This window comes from Rattus norvegicus, chromosome 4 (genome assembly GCF_021556685.1).
Source record: "Rattus norvegicus strain SHRSP/BbbUtx chromosome 4, alternate assembly SHRSP_T2T, whole genome shotgun sequence".
Taxonomy (NCBI): domain Eukaryota; kingdom Metazoa; phylum Chordata; class Mammalia; order Rodentia; family Muridae; genus Rattus; species Rattus norvegicus.
The window spans coordinates 155473402-155488721 of record NC_141537.1 but is presented as its reverse complement, the minus strand read 5'-3'; the positions used below and the strand labels follow the sequence as shown (position 1 = coordinate 155488721).

The 15320-nt window shown below is 50.4% G+C and overlaps 1 protein-coding gene across 2 annotated transcripts in view; it reads left to right on the top strand.

Moving 5' to 3' along the window:
* B4galnt3 (beta-1,4-N-acetyl-galactosaminyl transferase 3) overlaps positions 1 to 15320 on the top strand; it is a 100664-nt gene that overhangs the window by 81364 nt on the left and 3980 nt on the right. The window contains 10 exon segments of one of the 2 annotated variants that reach the window (NM_001191976.3): positions 120 to 263; positions 1264 to 1373; positions 2210 to 2310; positions 2541 to 2602; positions 3620 to 4385; positions 9192 to 9508; positions 10514 to 10667; positions 10885 to 10957; positions 12493 to 12646; positions 13157 to 13283. In NM_001191976.3, coding sequence (NP_001178905.1) covers positions 120 to 263; positions 1264 to 1373; positions 2210 to 2310; positions 2541 to 2602; positions 3620 to 4385; positions 9192 to 9508; positions 10514 to 10667; positions 10885 to 10957; positions 12493 to 12646; positions 13157 to 13283 — 2008 coding nt within the window. 2 annotated transcript variants of the gene reach the window in all.

Genomic DNA, 15320 nt, shown 5'->3' with positions numbered 1-15320 from the left:
ATAGCCTGGGCTTTAACTGCAGGAATACAGAAGTTGTGCTTGAGCCACTTGCCCCACAAAGTATGCCTGGTTCTGTCAGAACCTACAGCTTCCTTCTGTTCTCTCCTCTCTGAACACAGATGAAACCATCTTAAGGATGGATGAGGTAGGCCATATCCCGCAGACAGCAGCCAGCCACGTGGGCTCCCCCAACTCTCCTCCCCAGGATGAGCAGCCCCCTGCTGACATGCTTCGACCTGACCCTCGGGACACCCTCTATCGAGGTAAGTCTGATCACCACATCAAGGCTCTCTGTGTTAATGGACAGGACTCAGGAGACCCGAAGTCACAAAATCCTTCCCCCTTTGAAGTGTAAAACAGCATAGATACCAAAAATATAAGAGCATTTATGTCCAATTCTGTGATTCTACAAACCGTTATAGAGTAGACATTTGTCTAATCACCACCCAAGACCAAAAATGGAATTAGAATTCAGAGCCCCTCATGAATTCCTCCCCCGCCACAAATGTCAGAGTCTCTTTATGAATCCCAACTCTTTTTCTGCTTGCTTTTCAAGACAAGGTTTCTCTGTGTCCTGGAACTCTGTAGACCAGGCTGGCCTCAAACTCACAGAGATGGCCTGTCTCAGTTTGAGGGCCAGGATTAAAGGCACCAACGCCCCCTGGCCTTGGATCCCACCAACTCTTATCATTCAGCGAAGAATCTGGTAGTCTCTTGCTTTGATGCTGAGGACTGAATCTGGGACACTGAGCTGAGTGTGCGCTCTACCACTGAGCCAAGTCCCCAGCTGGTCATGCTTACATTTTAAAAGCTGACAGTGCGCCCCATTTTTCCCCTTTAAAACAAAAGACGGTGACAGCCACATGTGTCGCCTATCTACAGTCCACGGTCGGGAGGATGAGGCAGGAAGATCCTGTCTCGTGAAAACTGGTTAGTGGAGCCATTCTTGGACCAAGGTCCGAAGTCCACTTAATGGGAGTACAGCAAGGTGAGGCCTTGTGGCCTCTCGAAGTGTCACTAGGCAGCGATCCACACTGTCCCTGTGTCTCTGCCCCGACCCCTGAGGAGTGGTGGCAGTTTCCTTGTGGCAGACTCAGCTGATAACCCCTGGATGGGGACCACAGTTTTCATCAGTGACTGTAAATGGAAGCTTCTTCAGTGGAGACATGGGGCATCTCCCTCAACCAGGAGCCTTTGTGGCCCTAAGATATCTGTGCTCAAACTTCTCCACACACTTCAATCCTCTTCCCTTCCTGTTCCCAGTGCCTCTGATCCCCAAGTCCCATCTGCGTCATGTTCTGCCTGATTGTCCCTACAAACCCAGCTACCTGGTGGATGGGCTCCCGCTTCAGCGCTACCAGGGCCTCCGCTTTGTAAGTCATGTCCCTAGACCAAGGAGGACTGGGAGAAGGCCTGCTGCCTGTGGCTGGGGGTGTAGGGGACAAGGGACGGACTAAAGCTGACTCTGTTTCTCATGTCCTTGCTCAGTAGATAGGATGGCCTCTCAGGTCCCTGGGCTGCGTTCCTGGACGGCTCACTAAGGTGGACTGTTCTGTAGAACTTGCAGATACCTTCTCGGCCTTAGAATCTGCCCCTCACCCCACCCCAAGTTCTGCAGCCTAGTGACTGCCCTGAGGGCCGCACAAAACCTATCCTGCTTGCCCGGTCCCAGCAACTGGGTAGCCATTCTAAACTCCTAGACAAGACACTTAGAGAAACGTTCTAGATGTGAATGGTAGCTTTATCTGTGTGGAGGCTAAGAGAGCAGAAAGAATATGATACACCCAGGTCGATACTGGAGACAAGAAGGGAGAGGTCAAGGGTCATGGCCAGGCCAGAGAGTAGGCGGACTGTAATTGAGGATATTTTTGATGGTGGTGAGCTCAGCCTGTGTTTAGGGGGCAACGGAAATGGGGTGTAGAACGGGCTCAGCATCATGAGATAAAGCCTCAGTGACAGAAGGAGGATTAGGTGGCAGAGAGGGAGCGGTCTCGATGGCAGCTAAGGGAGCCAGATGGCCCAAAGAGCTTCACTGTGAGCAGTTAGTTCTAGGGAGCCCAGAAGAGCAGACATGAGAAGACTGCGCGAGTCAGTGTGACTTTCAGCAGAGTGGCTGCCCTCCTCTCTCCAGGACTGGCTAGTCCAGGCAGGCTGGTTCCTCCCTAAGATCCCCCCCTCTGATGGCTGCCCTCATTTTTTCTGGTTTTAGGTTCACCTGTCCTTTGTTTATCCCAATGACTACACCCGCCTGAGCCACATGGAGACCCATAATAAATGCTTCTACCAAGAAAGTGCCTATGATCAGGACAGGTGGGTGGCACTGGGTGGGACAGGCGGGAGGACTTGGGGGCTCTGTAGGAGTCAGGAGAGCTGCCTAAGGTGGAGGGGGACCGCTCCACACTGAGGAGTCCTGGGGGGGGCGCCCTCCTCCTATGCGCATGTGTGTATACACCCTCACAGAACACGCCCCAGCCCCTCCATTGCCCTGGTAAAACCTGTGAGGAGTCTGGTGCCCATCCACATGTCCCTTCCTCCTGCAGGTCCGGCTTCCAGGAGTACATCAAAATGGACACGCCAGGCAAGCAGGGCCCGGAGCAGCCAGGTAGAGCAGAGAGTGCGGCTGAGGCTGCCGGGGCATGCCTAGCTGCGGGTGGTGGACGGAGGTCTCTTTCTAGGGAACATTGCAGCCATACAGTCTTGTACCTGAGGAGTTTAGCATGCAAAGCCTTTTGACCCATCTCCTCATCACAGTCTGGGGAGCAGAGAGCAGCACCCACACCTTCCATTTCAGAGCCACGTAGAGGGTGAAGCTTCTCATTCACTGGGGCAGCTGGAGATGTGGGTGGTTGTGGGGGACCCCATCTTTGATACACAACTGGGAAGCATGCTATAGAGAAGTTTTGTCCTGGCTCGTTCATGAGGAACGAGGTATGGCTGAGGCCCCTTGTTGAGACCTAAATGTTTCTGATACCAGTGAGGTACTTTATATAGTTCAGCTCACAACCTTCCGAGAGGGTTTTTTTTTTTTTTTAACCTTTTCCTTGTTAGCATATGTGCTTTTGTTTTGTTTGTTTTTTTTAAGATAGATTTATTTATTTATTTATTTATTTATTTATTTATTTATTTATTTATTTATTATGAGTACACTGTAGCTGTCTTTAGACACACCAGAAGAGGGCATCAGACCCCATTACAGATGGTTGTGAGCCACATGGTGGTTGCTGGGATTTGAACTCAGGACCTCTGGAAGAGTAGTCAGTGCTCTTAACCACTGAGCCATCTCTCCAGCCTCGTGCTTTTGGTTTTTAAGACAAGATCTCATGCTGGCATTCAAGGATAGCCAGGAATTTACTATGTAGACTAGGTTAGACTCAAATCTGTGATGGTCCCTCCTGTCTCTACCTGTGATTACAGGCATGTACCACCATGCTGCCTGTCAGTCTTGATGTAAATAACAAAACTGGGGGTAACTGAGGTAGAGTAAGTTGTCCAGGATCACCCAACAAGAGACCTCCCCATCCCCCATCCCCCACCGTGTGTCGCATGTGTGGCTGTGTGCTGTGCATGTTGAACACTGGAAGAGTTGAACACTCCTGAAATGAAGAATGGTTATTATTAGCAGGTTTGGAGGACGGCCTTCTAGAAGAATCCCAATACGAAGAAGCACCAGGGGAAATCCCCACCTCTCGAGACCGGAATGCTGGGACACAAGGGAGAAAACAAAAGACGACTTCCGCCCCAGGGCTGGGTGTCACTGACTACCACCTGCGGAAGCTCCTGGCTCGCACACAGAATGGTCCATTGGCACCCCTTTCCAAACAGAACTCTACAGCCACCTTTCCAAGCAGGACAAAGGACAACCCAGTCCGGCAGCCAGAGAAAAGGACAGGGAAAACTAGCCCTATGCCCAGTCGAGATTTAGGTGACAAGGTGGCCCGGAGGAACCTGCCTGTCATCCAGAGAGCCAGACCCACTGGTGACGGCCCTGGGAAGACTCTTGAGCAGTCCCAGTGGCTGAATCAAGTGGAATCCTTCATAGCTGAGCAGAGACGGGGAGACAGGATGGAGCCTCCGACCCCCAGCAGGGGCTGGCATGCGCAGGAGGACGTGGTCATAGCAGCGGACCAGGAAGGAGAAGTGGAGGAGGAGGAGGAAGGGGAAGACGAAGAAGAAGATATGAATGAGGTGTTCGAATATGTGCCTGTGTTTGACCCAGTAGTGAACTGGGGCCAGACCTTCAGCGCTCAGAACCTCGACTTCCAAGCCCTGAGGACCGACTGGATCGACCTGAACTGTAACACATCGGGCAACCTGCTGCTTCCGGAGCAGGAGGCCCTGGAGGTCACACGGGTCTTCCTGAGAAAGCTCAGCCAGAGGACCCGGGGGTAAGGTAAAGGGCTTCCCTGGGGCTGGGCCAGGGGTACACCGTTGCCCTCACGGCTGCCGTAAAGCGGGGTCCCTGCTCACCTTTGCTGGTATTCCAGGGTGTGAGAAGGTTGGTGCTCAGACTGGCAAGGTTTGGTAGTCTGGCATCTGCCCTCTGAGGAGGAGCTTGGGAAGAGAGAAGTGAGCAAAGCGGGCTGAAAGCATAAGGCCGAGCTTCAGATGGAAGGCTAGAAGGCTAGAGCTCTGTCCTCATCCACTGCCCTCTTGGATGTCATGCTGTGGCCCCTCCCATCCCTCATGTCCCCCTCCTTTATTTCTTTTCTTTTTTTTTTCTTTGTATTTACATTTCAAGTGTTATACTCTTTACTGGTTTCCTGTTCATAAACCCCCCCCATCCCATCCCACCTCCCACTTCTTATATAAAGGTGTTCCCCCACCCACTCCTTCCCCGCCCTGACATTCCCCTACCCTGGGCATCAAGCCTTGGCAGGACCAAGGGCTTCTCCTCCCATTGGTGGCCAACAAGGCCATCCTCTGCTACACATGCAGCTGGAGCCATGGGTCTGTCCATGTGTGTAGTCTTTGGGTGGTGGTTTAGTCCCTGGGAGCTCTGGTTGGTTGGTATTGTTCTTTTATGGGGTTGCAAACCCCTCCAGCTCCTTCAGTCCTTTCTCTAACTTCTCCAACAGGGATCCAGTTCTCAGTTCAATGGTTTGCTGCTAGGATTCCCCTCTGTATTTGTCATGCTCTGGCTGAGCCTCTCAGGAGACTGCTCTATCAGGCTCCTGTCAGCATGCACTTCTTGGCATTGGCAATATTGTCTAGGTTTGGTGGCTGTATATGTATGGTTTGGATCCCCAGGTAGGGCAGTCTCTGGATGGCCTTTCCTTAAATCTCTGCTCCAAACTTTGTCTCTGTATTTGCTCCTATGAATATTTTTGTTCGCCCTTGTAAGAAGGAGTGAAGCATCCACACTGGTCATCCTTCTTCTTGAACTTCCTGTGGTCTGTGAATTGTATCATGGGTATTCTGAGCTTTTGGACTAATATCCACTTATCAGTGAGTGCATACCATGTGTGTTTTTCTGTGACTGGGTTACCTCACTCAGGATGATATTTTCCAGTTCCATCCATTTGCCTAAGTATTTCATGAAATCATTGTTTTTAATAGGCGAGTAGTACTCCATTGTGTAGATGTACCACATTTTCTGTATCCATTCCTTTATTGAGGGACATCTGGGTTCTTTCCAGCTTCTGGCTATTATAAATAAGACTGCTATGAACATAGTGGAGCATACATCCTTGTCATATGTTGGAGTATCTTTACCCCCCTCCTTTATATTCCTTTTTTTAATCAGTCAAGATCTTTTCAGAGAAAATTTGCATACTATTAGTATGCTGGCATGTACAAAATGCTGGTTTTAAAAGAACCTTCACAGTAGAGCTCAGTTGCCACTGTGTCTCATAGTTAGTTCCAGGGCCCATTTGTTACTTTACTGTTAGCTCAGGTCCTGTGCGCACACCAACCAGGCAGGTGCTGCCCCACTGACCTGTGTCTTTAGCCCTTAAGTTACTGAGGCCTTGAATTCACAGTATAGTGCAGGCCTAGAACTTGAGCTCCTCTTGCCCCAGCCTCCAGAGCAGCTGGAATTACAGACCTGCACCCCGAGGCCTGAGAAAAAGGAAAGGAGAGGAAAAAAGTCCCCTCTGCTAATTATTCTAGAACAACTTTCCCACCATGGTTACTCCAGTGTGCTGTTCAACATGTAAATTATTTGTTCTTCAGTTCTGCCCATATTGCTCTGAAAGATTCTGCTTTTTTATGGATAATGATATAATGATATTCCATTCTCTCCATAAATCACTGTTGCTTGCCCATTCACTATGGATAAGCGTGTTGGTTTAACATTTCGGCGCTTGCTCCTGGGGCTACAGTGCACACATGAGAGCAGACGGCTTACACGTGCTGATGTCAGGCTCTTTGGGCAGTGGGACAGCTGGATCACTGGTCACTCCACTTGTACTTGTTTAAGGAATCACCATGATTCTTTCTTTAGTGGCCGCACCAACTTACATTCCTACCAACATGTAAGAGAGTCACTGTCTGCGTCCTCTCTAGGGGCCGCTGCTCTGTTATCTTATTTTAGTCATTTTGACAGCTCTCAGTCTTGCCAGGGTGGAGTGGTTTCGTTTTGATTTTACCCTGATGATTAGTGACACTGAATATTTTCTTATGTACCAGCTAGCCAGTTTTAAAAAGATTACTTGTTTTATGTGTATGAGTGTTTTGTCTTTGTATATGTAAGTACATTATGTATGTGCCTGATGCCCTCAGAGGCCAGAAGAAGATGCTGGATCTCTGGAACTGGAGTTACAGATGGTTGTGAGCCACCATGTGGGTGCTGGAAACCAAACCTAGGTCCTAGAAGAGCAAGTGCTATCAACCACAGAGCCACCTCTAGCTTTTCTTATCTGTTTGGGGTGTGTGTGTGTGTGTGTGTGTGTGTGTGTGTGTGTGTGTCCCCATGTCTGTGTCCCTTCTATGTCCTCTTCCTAAGTGCATATGCTACCATGCCCAGCCCTTTGTTTTTATATATGGCCTTGACTGGTCTGGAACTCGTTACTTACTATGAGGGCTGGCCTAGCCTTGGACTCTTAAAGCAAAACTCTTGCTTCTGCCTCCCAAATTCTGGAATTATAGGTATATACCTGGTTTTGGGGAGAGAGGAGGGGGGTTAAATATTATTTATTTACTATATATGAATACACTGTAGTATGAATACACTGTAGTTGTTTTCAGACAACTACAGAAGAGGGCATCAGATCCCATTACAGATGGTTGTGAGCCACCATGTGGTTGCTGGGAATTGAACTCAGGACCTCTGGAAGAGCAGTCAGTGCTCTTAACCACTGAGCCATCTCTCCAGCCAGGGAGAGGGAGGGGGAGGGGGAGGGGAGAAGGGAGGAGGAGGGGAAGGAAGGAAGGAAGGAAGGAAGGAAGGAAGGAAGGAAGGAAGGAGAGAGTGTTTTGAGACCAAGTCTTGTGCCTGGAATATAGATCCTGCCTGGTTATACAAAGGCTATCTGTCTGTTCTAGGGTAGAGAGGTGCTCAGTGGGTAAGAGCATTTACTATGAAAACTTTAGGGCCTGAGTTCTATCCCCCAGAAAGGTCTAGCATGTCATTGCTCAGACCGAGGCAGGTGGGTCCACTGAGATTTTCTCCAAATCTGTGGGGCTGTTTGCCCGGATGCCTAGTCTTCCTCTATTCCGACAGCCTTGTTCATTTGGCTTTTTTTTTTTTTTGCTGCCTGTGTGCTTTGAGGCTCCTGTTTACTCGTCCTTTGCTCAGAGCAATGTCCTGAAGCTTTACTGCTGCTTGCTTTTGTAGTACTGTCATTTCCAATCCTAAGTAGAGGGGTTTAAGCTTGGCCGACTTCCAGTTGTTTTTGAGTGGTGAGAAACGTGGGCTTGGCTTTCTTCATTCCTCTGCATGGGCAGTCCCCCGTTTCAGAAGCGGTTGTCTCCCAGACAAGGTGTGTCCTGCTGCCTTTGGTGCAAATCAGTTGGCTGTAAATGCCTGCTGTAATCCAGGTTCCCTGGCCCTCTCCATGGAGCTGCCTCTGAGGGTTGTTGTTGTGTTGGGTTCCCCTGTTGGGTGAGTTGTGTAAAATCCTCTCGGTGGATTTTTTCCCTTTAATCGGTGTGAGGTGACCTTAGTCTCTTCTGACTAGTTTTGGGTTGAGGTCTATGTTTTCGGATATTACAGCAGCACCTCTTTTCTGGCTTGTTTCGTTGGAACACTTTTGCCATCCTTTCAGCATAAGGGCGTCTTTATTTGATGGAGAGGCGTGCTTCTTGGAGGCAGCATAGATGAACAGAGTTTGCTGTTGTTTGACTTTTACTTTGATCCCATCCCTCCAGAGGCAGAGGCAGGCAGATCTCTGAGTTCAAGGCCAGTCTGGGCTACGTTGAGAAACTCTCATAAAAGAAAAAAAAAACATTTTTTATCCTTATTTTTATTATCCGTATATGACTTTTTGTCTATACGTATGTCCATATACCACATACTGCGTACAGTGTCTGCAGAGGCCAGAAGGTGTTGGGTCCACTATGCCTGGCATTACATATGGTTGCGAGCTGCTATGTGTACTGGAAATCCAATACGAGTCCTCTGGAAGAGTACCCAGTACTCTCAACTGCTGGGTCATCTCTCCAGACCCAGGATTTAGTCTCAGCTGTATGTCTGGGGGCGGGGGCAGGTATGTGGCTACAGATGCCCTCCGTATCTAGAAAAGCCTGGCCGATGCCCTGGAGCTGGATGACTAATTCACCTGGCATGGGTGCGGGCAACCAACTCAGGTCTTACAAAAGAGCAGCAAACACTTTTAACCACTGAGCCATCTCCCCAGTCCCTGGTTCCTGTATTTTAGTCCATTATATTAGCCTGTATTTTTTTTTTTGACTGAGGAATTGAGACCATTAATGTCCAGGGTTCCTGAAGGTGTATTAATTCCTATCATTTTGATGACTTTTCTTAATGTGGGCCAACTCCTTCTCAAGCAGTCTATCACCAAGGCTGCTCGTACAGTGAGCCTTAGCGCTTTGGGGCCTTAGTGACCATTGTGCTTCAGGAGCCGCACTTTAGACGAAGGAGACAGAGAGGCTTAGGGAGGGTGCATTTCTAATATGAGCCTCTACAGCTAACCGATGGCAAAGCAAAGACAAGAACCAGGATTTCCTGACAACTGGCCCCACAGACTTCTCCCACTGCCCTGTGCTCACCCCAGCTGCCCTCTGTGCCACAGGAGATACCAGCTGCAGCGCATTGTGAATGTGGAGAAACGCCAGGACCGGCTGCGTGGAGGGCGCTACCTCCTGGAGCTTGAACTGCTGGAAGGCCAACGCCTGGTGAGGCTCTCAGAGTATGTGTCCACTCGAGGCTGGCGGGGAGGTGACCCTGCTGGCCGGGAGGACACAGAAGCTCGGAACCTGCAGGGCCTGGTCTGGAGCCCACGCAGCCATCATAGACAAGTCTCAAATGCTCAGGATCCAGAGCCCAAGCTATGTTGGCCCCAAGGTTTCTCCTGGAACCATCGAGCTGTGGTCCACTTTATTGTGCCTGGTAAGCCCTTGCAGGGTGGGGTCCTGGTTCCTACCACAAGTTCTCCGTCTGTTTTACTGATTTGATCTCCCAACTGGATTTAAAAAACAAACAAACAAATTGAACGTCATTGTGTGGTTAGCGAACAGTGGAACTGAGATCTGGTGCTGAGTTGAGGCTAGAACTTTCTGTCATGTAGGCTTCCGGGTTGGAGGTGAGCATCGACTTGGGTTGTTGTTGAAGAAATAAGAGTGAGGGTATTATACAGAGTGGGATTTATTTGCGCGCGCACGTGTGTGTGTGTGTGTGTGTGTGTGTATGTGTGTCTCAGTGTGTGTGTGTGTGAGTGTGTGTGTGTGTGAGTGTGTCTCAGTGTGTGTGTCAGTGTGTGTGTCTGTGTGTGTGTGAGTGTGTCTCAGTGTGTGTGTGTCTGTGTGTGTGAGTGTGTCTCAGTGTGTGTGTGTGTCTGTGTGTGTGTGAGTGTGTCTCAGTGTGTGTGTGTGTCTCTGTGTGAGTGTGTGTCTGTGTGTGTGTCAGTGTGTTGTGTGTGTCAGTGTGTGTGTGTGTGTGTGTGTGTGTGTGTGTGTGTGTGGTATTGGAGATCAGATTTAGGGCCTGCCTCACTGTAAGGCACGGAGCCACACCTCCTACCCTAGAGTGGTCTTTATAATGAGAAAGGAAAACAGAAGACAGCGTGTAACAATGTAACCATGCAGGACAAGAGATGAACAGCATGAGCGGGTAGCTGGTCTGTTAAAGCTGGTCAGGGTTGCCATGATGAGTCTCACCCAAGACTGACTCCCAGGCAGTGCCCCAGGGGATGTGCAGGAAGCTGAGCTGTAGAAGTTCCAGTGTCTGGCGAGCCCCACCCCTTCCTAGGGTCTCTGGGCTGCCTGCTAATGGATTCTTGTAGTTACCTTATCTCCTGATAAAGGTTGATGGGGCTCCAGACTTAGGTTTGAGCTGAGAGATGTTTGCCCTTCCTTAACTCTTGCCATTTTCTTCTTGCCTGACCTCCCTGGATAGTAAAGAACCAGGCTCGCTGGGTGCAGCAGTTCATCAGAGACATGGAGAGCCTGTCCCAAGTCACTGGAGACTCACGTTTCAGCGTCATTGTCACAGACTATAGCAGTGAGGACATGAATGTGGAGATGGCTCTGAAGAGGTCCAGACTGCGGAGGTAAGGAAGACCTCTGGCTGCACTGCTTTTCCCGTTCCTGATGTCCCAGGACCGCTGCTCAGAGTCGAACTAGAGGCCATAGCTCTGAGTACCGATACCCAGCTGCTGCCCACAACCCAGCAGCAGCCACTGTCTTTATTGTGTGCCTTCCAGCTTCCTTCAGGGCCCCTACAGCTGAATCCTCACACCCGGCCCCACGTTTCTTCTCTTCCTGCAGCTACCAGTACCTGAAACTGAATGGAAACTTTGAGCGCTCTGCTGGACTACAGGCTGGCATAGACCTGGTGAAGGTAACAGGGGCTTGGGCGATCAGGAGACTAGTTAAGAGACAGAGGGTGTGAAGGAGTCAGCTGCTTGGCAGGGCAAGGGTTGGGACATAGGACTACGCTTGTCACATTCAACTACTGTCACAAGATAACCTGAGTGTCCTTGTTTGTTTCCTGTTGCTATGATAAACGCCGTGACCAAAAGCAGCTTGGTAAGGAAAGGGTGGATTGGTCCACACATCTGGATCGTGGTGGATCATTGAGGGGTGTCAGGGCAGGAACCGTGGAGAGAAGGTGCTTACAGTCTCCCCCTTTCTAGCGTGATCAGCTTTAATTTCTTAAAGAAGATTCATTTATTTACATGTTTTATGCATATGAGCGCTCTATTTGCATGTATGGCATGTATGCCTGCATGCCAGAAGAGAGGATCAGACAAGAGAGAGCATCAGGTCCCATTACAGATAGCTGTGAGCCACCATGTGGTTGCTGGGAATTGAACTCAGGACCTCTGGAAGAGCAGCCAGTGCTCTTAACCACTGAGCCATCTCTCCAGCCCATTTTCTCACTTTCTCATACAACTCCTCAGGGGAGGCACCAATTACAATGGTCTGGACCCTCCCACATCAATCATGGATCAAGAAAAGGCCACGCAGACTTGCCCACCATTCAGTCTGATGGAGACATTCTCTTCATTGAGTTTCCTTTTCCCTAGATGACCCTAGCTTGTGCCAAGTTGGGGGGGGGGGGGAAACAAAACGAATCAGCACAGTGAATTAAATGAAGATGAAGTTTGTTACTTATTGTTTGTTGTGCCTAGAACTGTACTCAAGGCCTTGCGCAGACTAGGCAGGCACCCTTCCACTGAGCTATGGGAGCCTCTGAGGAAAGGTTCATCTGGTTCATGGTCACTTTGCCCTGTTGCTTTTGGGCCTGGGATGCCATGGATCATGGCAGAAAACACATGGCAGAGGACACCGCTCACCTCATGGCCCCAGTGAAAGAGAAACGTCTGGGACCCCAATATCCTTGTACCTCTTAGTGATTTAAATTCTCCCCGTTAAGTCTCACCTCCTACAGGTTCCACTAGTTCCCATAGCACCACAGGCTGGAAAACAAGTCTTTATCACGTGACACTTGGCAGAAACCTCCAAACGGTAGCAAGGAGTGTCCTTGGCACTACATTGCAGACCCAGCTCTACAGGGAACTCAGTAAATAATGAGGAAGTTTTTTCCCCGTTAGAATCCCTAGACTCCATAAAACAGGACAGGAGTTAGATATCGTGGGGTACATGCCTGTAACCCCAGCTCTCTGGAGGCAAGACAGGAGGCTCGTGAGTTAAGGCCAACCTGGACTACACAAATGCCAGGTGAGTCTTTGCAAGATAGCATGACTCTGTCTCAACAGAAAGAGAAAGTAGAAGAGGAGTCTGAATTCACCAGGTTCTGCCACAGAAGATGGTGGAAATCTGCCTAGTGTTTAGCTTTGTGTAAGCTGTCAGTGGCTCCAGCCTCCCAGTGCTGGTCCAGAGGTCTGCTGACCTTGCCTTCTCCATCCCCAGGATCCGCACAGCATCATCTTTCTCTGTGACCTGCACATCCACTTCCCAGCAGGAATCATTGATACCATCCGGAAGCACTGTGTGGAGGGCAAGATGGCCTTTGCCCCCATGGTGATGCGGCTGCACTGTGGGGCCACCCCACAGTGGCCTGAGGGTGAGTCTCGCCCTGGGCAAGGGAGGAGCATCTGACACCAAGGCTGGGAAAGTTTATGTCAGCATCTTTCCGTCCTGCCTTCCTGTCTCGTCTGAGCTCTGGACAGACCCCAGGCGCTACGGACAGCCACAGCGACAAGTGAAGCGGTGGCACTGTCCTCCTCCCCAGCATGCATCCATCTGACATCCGTGCAGTATCTGCTCCATGGATGCTGTGCCCAGGGAAACAGGAAGGTAGAGACAGGAAGTAGATGAGAAAACCACCTCTCAGCTGCCAGAAGGGCTGCTTGGGTCACATCCTAATCGCCGGACGACAGTCGGGTTGTGATGTTAGCCATGGTCACAGCTATGTTTGCCCCAAGTCCTCCTGGGGGGAGGGGACTTCCCTAGACAGGCCAGGGGCTTCCTTGGCTAGCATCTCTGTACCTGTGCCCCCCAGTCTCTGCCATCAGAGCCTGTGGGAGGGAACACAATGCCCAGCTCATCTCAGCAGTGTCTCGTCTGTCCACAGGCTACTGGGAAGTAAACGGATTTGGCCTCCTCGGCATCTACAAGTCAGACCTGGACAAGATCGGGGGCATGAACACCAAGGAGTTCAGAGACCGCTGGGGAGGGGAAGACTGGGAGCTGCTGGACAGGTGATGTTGGAGGAGGGTCTTTAGGGATCTGCTAGAGCTCCAGTGGCCAGAGCCACAGAACCTTGCTGCCGATTCCCAGGGCACAGGAAAGTAACCCTCCAGGAGGTTAGCGTCACCAACATGCTGGTTGTGTATCCCACAGAGGGGGATGATACGTCCGGTGTATGTCACAGTTTGAGTGGCTGGTTGTGTCGTCAGGGGCCAAGCAAGGGCCTGGAGCTAGATAATGAAAATGATGTTCTTAGGGCCCGCGGAGCTCTCGGAAAGATGAGGATTCTCCCAGCCAGGGACTGTGCTTTTTCCAGCCACAGCTGCTGGGGGAGAGGCCGAAAGCTGTAGAGGATGCTGGGAAACAGGCCAAAGGTCGGGAGTGAGTTGGGGTCAGCGAAATAGGCAAGTATGGATCCTTAAATGGCAATTGGATATCTAGGGGGTCTGGATTCCTGCAGGTGAGGAAGGAGGAGGGGGTTTTGAAAAGAAGTAATCGTCTCAGAGAAGGAGAGGGCCAGGCATATAGGGCATTCATTTGCTTAGCACGAGTGAGGCCTTAGTCTCAATTTAAACCCAGTACTAAAGAGAAAAGGTGTATGTACAATATATCCACAGGTGTGTGTGTGTGTGTGTGTGTGTGTGTGTGTGTGTGTGTGTGTGTGTGTGTGATTTGCTATTCTTTTATTGTTGTGACAAAGTACCTGACTGAAGCAACTTAGGGGAAGAAGATTTGGCTAGCGGGTTCATCGTCAGGGAAGGCATCTCAGCCTCCTGGAGATAGGAGCTCCTGACATCTTGGGCAGACTAGGAAGCAGAGAGAGGACTGGCCTGGAACTAAGACAGCCTAAAGCACATAACCCAGTGCATACCGTGCACACACTCGTACATTAGTGTCCTTAGCCCAGTGCGGTGGCTTATGCTGCTAGCCCCACCCAACCGGGAGCTGGAGGTAGGAAGACTCATTAGTTAGAGGCCAGCCTCGGCCAGCCTGGGCTGCACAGGAAGACACCACCTCAATCCCACATCCCCCCAGAAAAGAAAGGAAAGAAGAGAAATGGGAGGATGCAGGGAGCAGTGGATTCAGCCAGGAAAAGCGTTCTGGCCAGAAGCAGTGCTGTGCGGGACGCCAGGCTGTGGGAGTGGGGGGAAATGGTGGCACTGAGGATATTTCTCCCAAATTCTATGTGAGTCCTTTTTTGAGAGGTTTGTTCCCAAGAGAAGGGGAAAGAGAAAGAGAGGTTGTAACCTTGAGATATGAGCTAAAAAGGGGGAAGGGAGCCTGTGACTGCCGGAAGGGTGTCCACGAGAAGGAGAAAGGGATGAGACCAGAGGCACCATGGGCATGCTATTTCCTGAGGCAGGAGGCAAGGTGGGTTTTTATAATTGGCCATTGCTTCGTTCCCAAGGTCTCATTTCTCCTCCTTACCAAACTCCTGTACTCTGCATGGTTGTCTCCATTTCTCAGAAAGGAAACCGGTCATGAAGGGCAGTTGATTACTTGTCTCTTCCCTCTCTCTGTAAAGCATCAAAAGCCTAAAACCCAAGCCTGCTTTGATTTCCCTCTGGAGGGAAGAATAAGGAATGTTGAACTACTGAGAGTTAAAGGTGGGGTAGGGAGAGTTTCTGTCACATCACAGTAGACCCCGAAGCAGATGGGAACCCAGTGTAGCAGTTACTGTCTCGTATGACCTTCGTGCTGGGCTTTGTGCTTTGATGCAGACCTCCAAGGTAGTTCTTAACCCTCCTGCTGTCTTTGCGGCCTGAGGAAAGGGCTTCCTCTGGTTCCATCTAGCTGCAGTCCAGTTAGAAGTATAGGCCTCCTCGGAAAGAGACCCCACCACTACTGCCTGTGCAGATGAAAGCCTTGCCTAGCCTGTGCGAGACCCTGGGTTTGATCCCCAGCGCTGTGTGGCTTTACCTGTAATCCCAGTCTTTTTTTTTTTTTTTTTTTTTTTGTGGTTCTTTTTTTTCGGAGCTGGGGACCGAACCCAGGGCCTTGCGCTTCCTAGGCAAGCGCTCTACCACTGAGCTAAATCCCCAACCCCG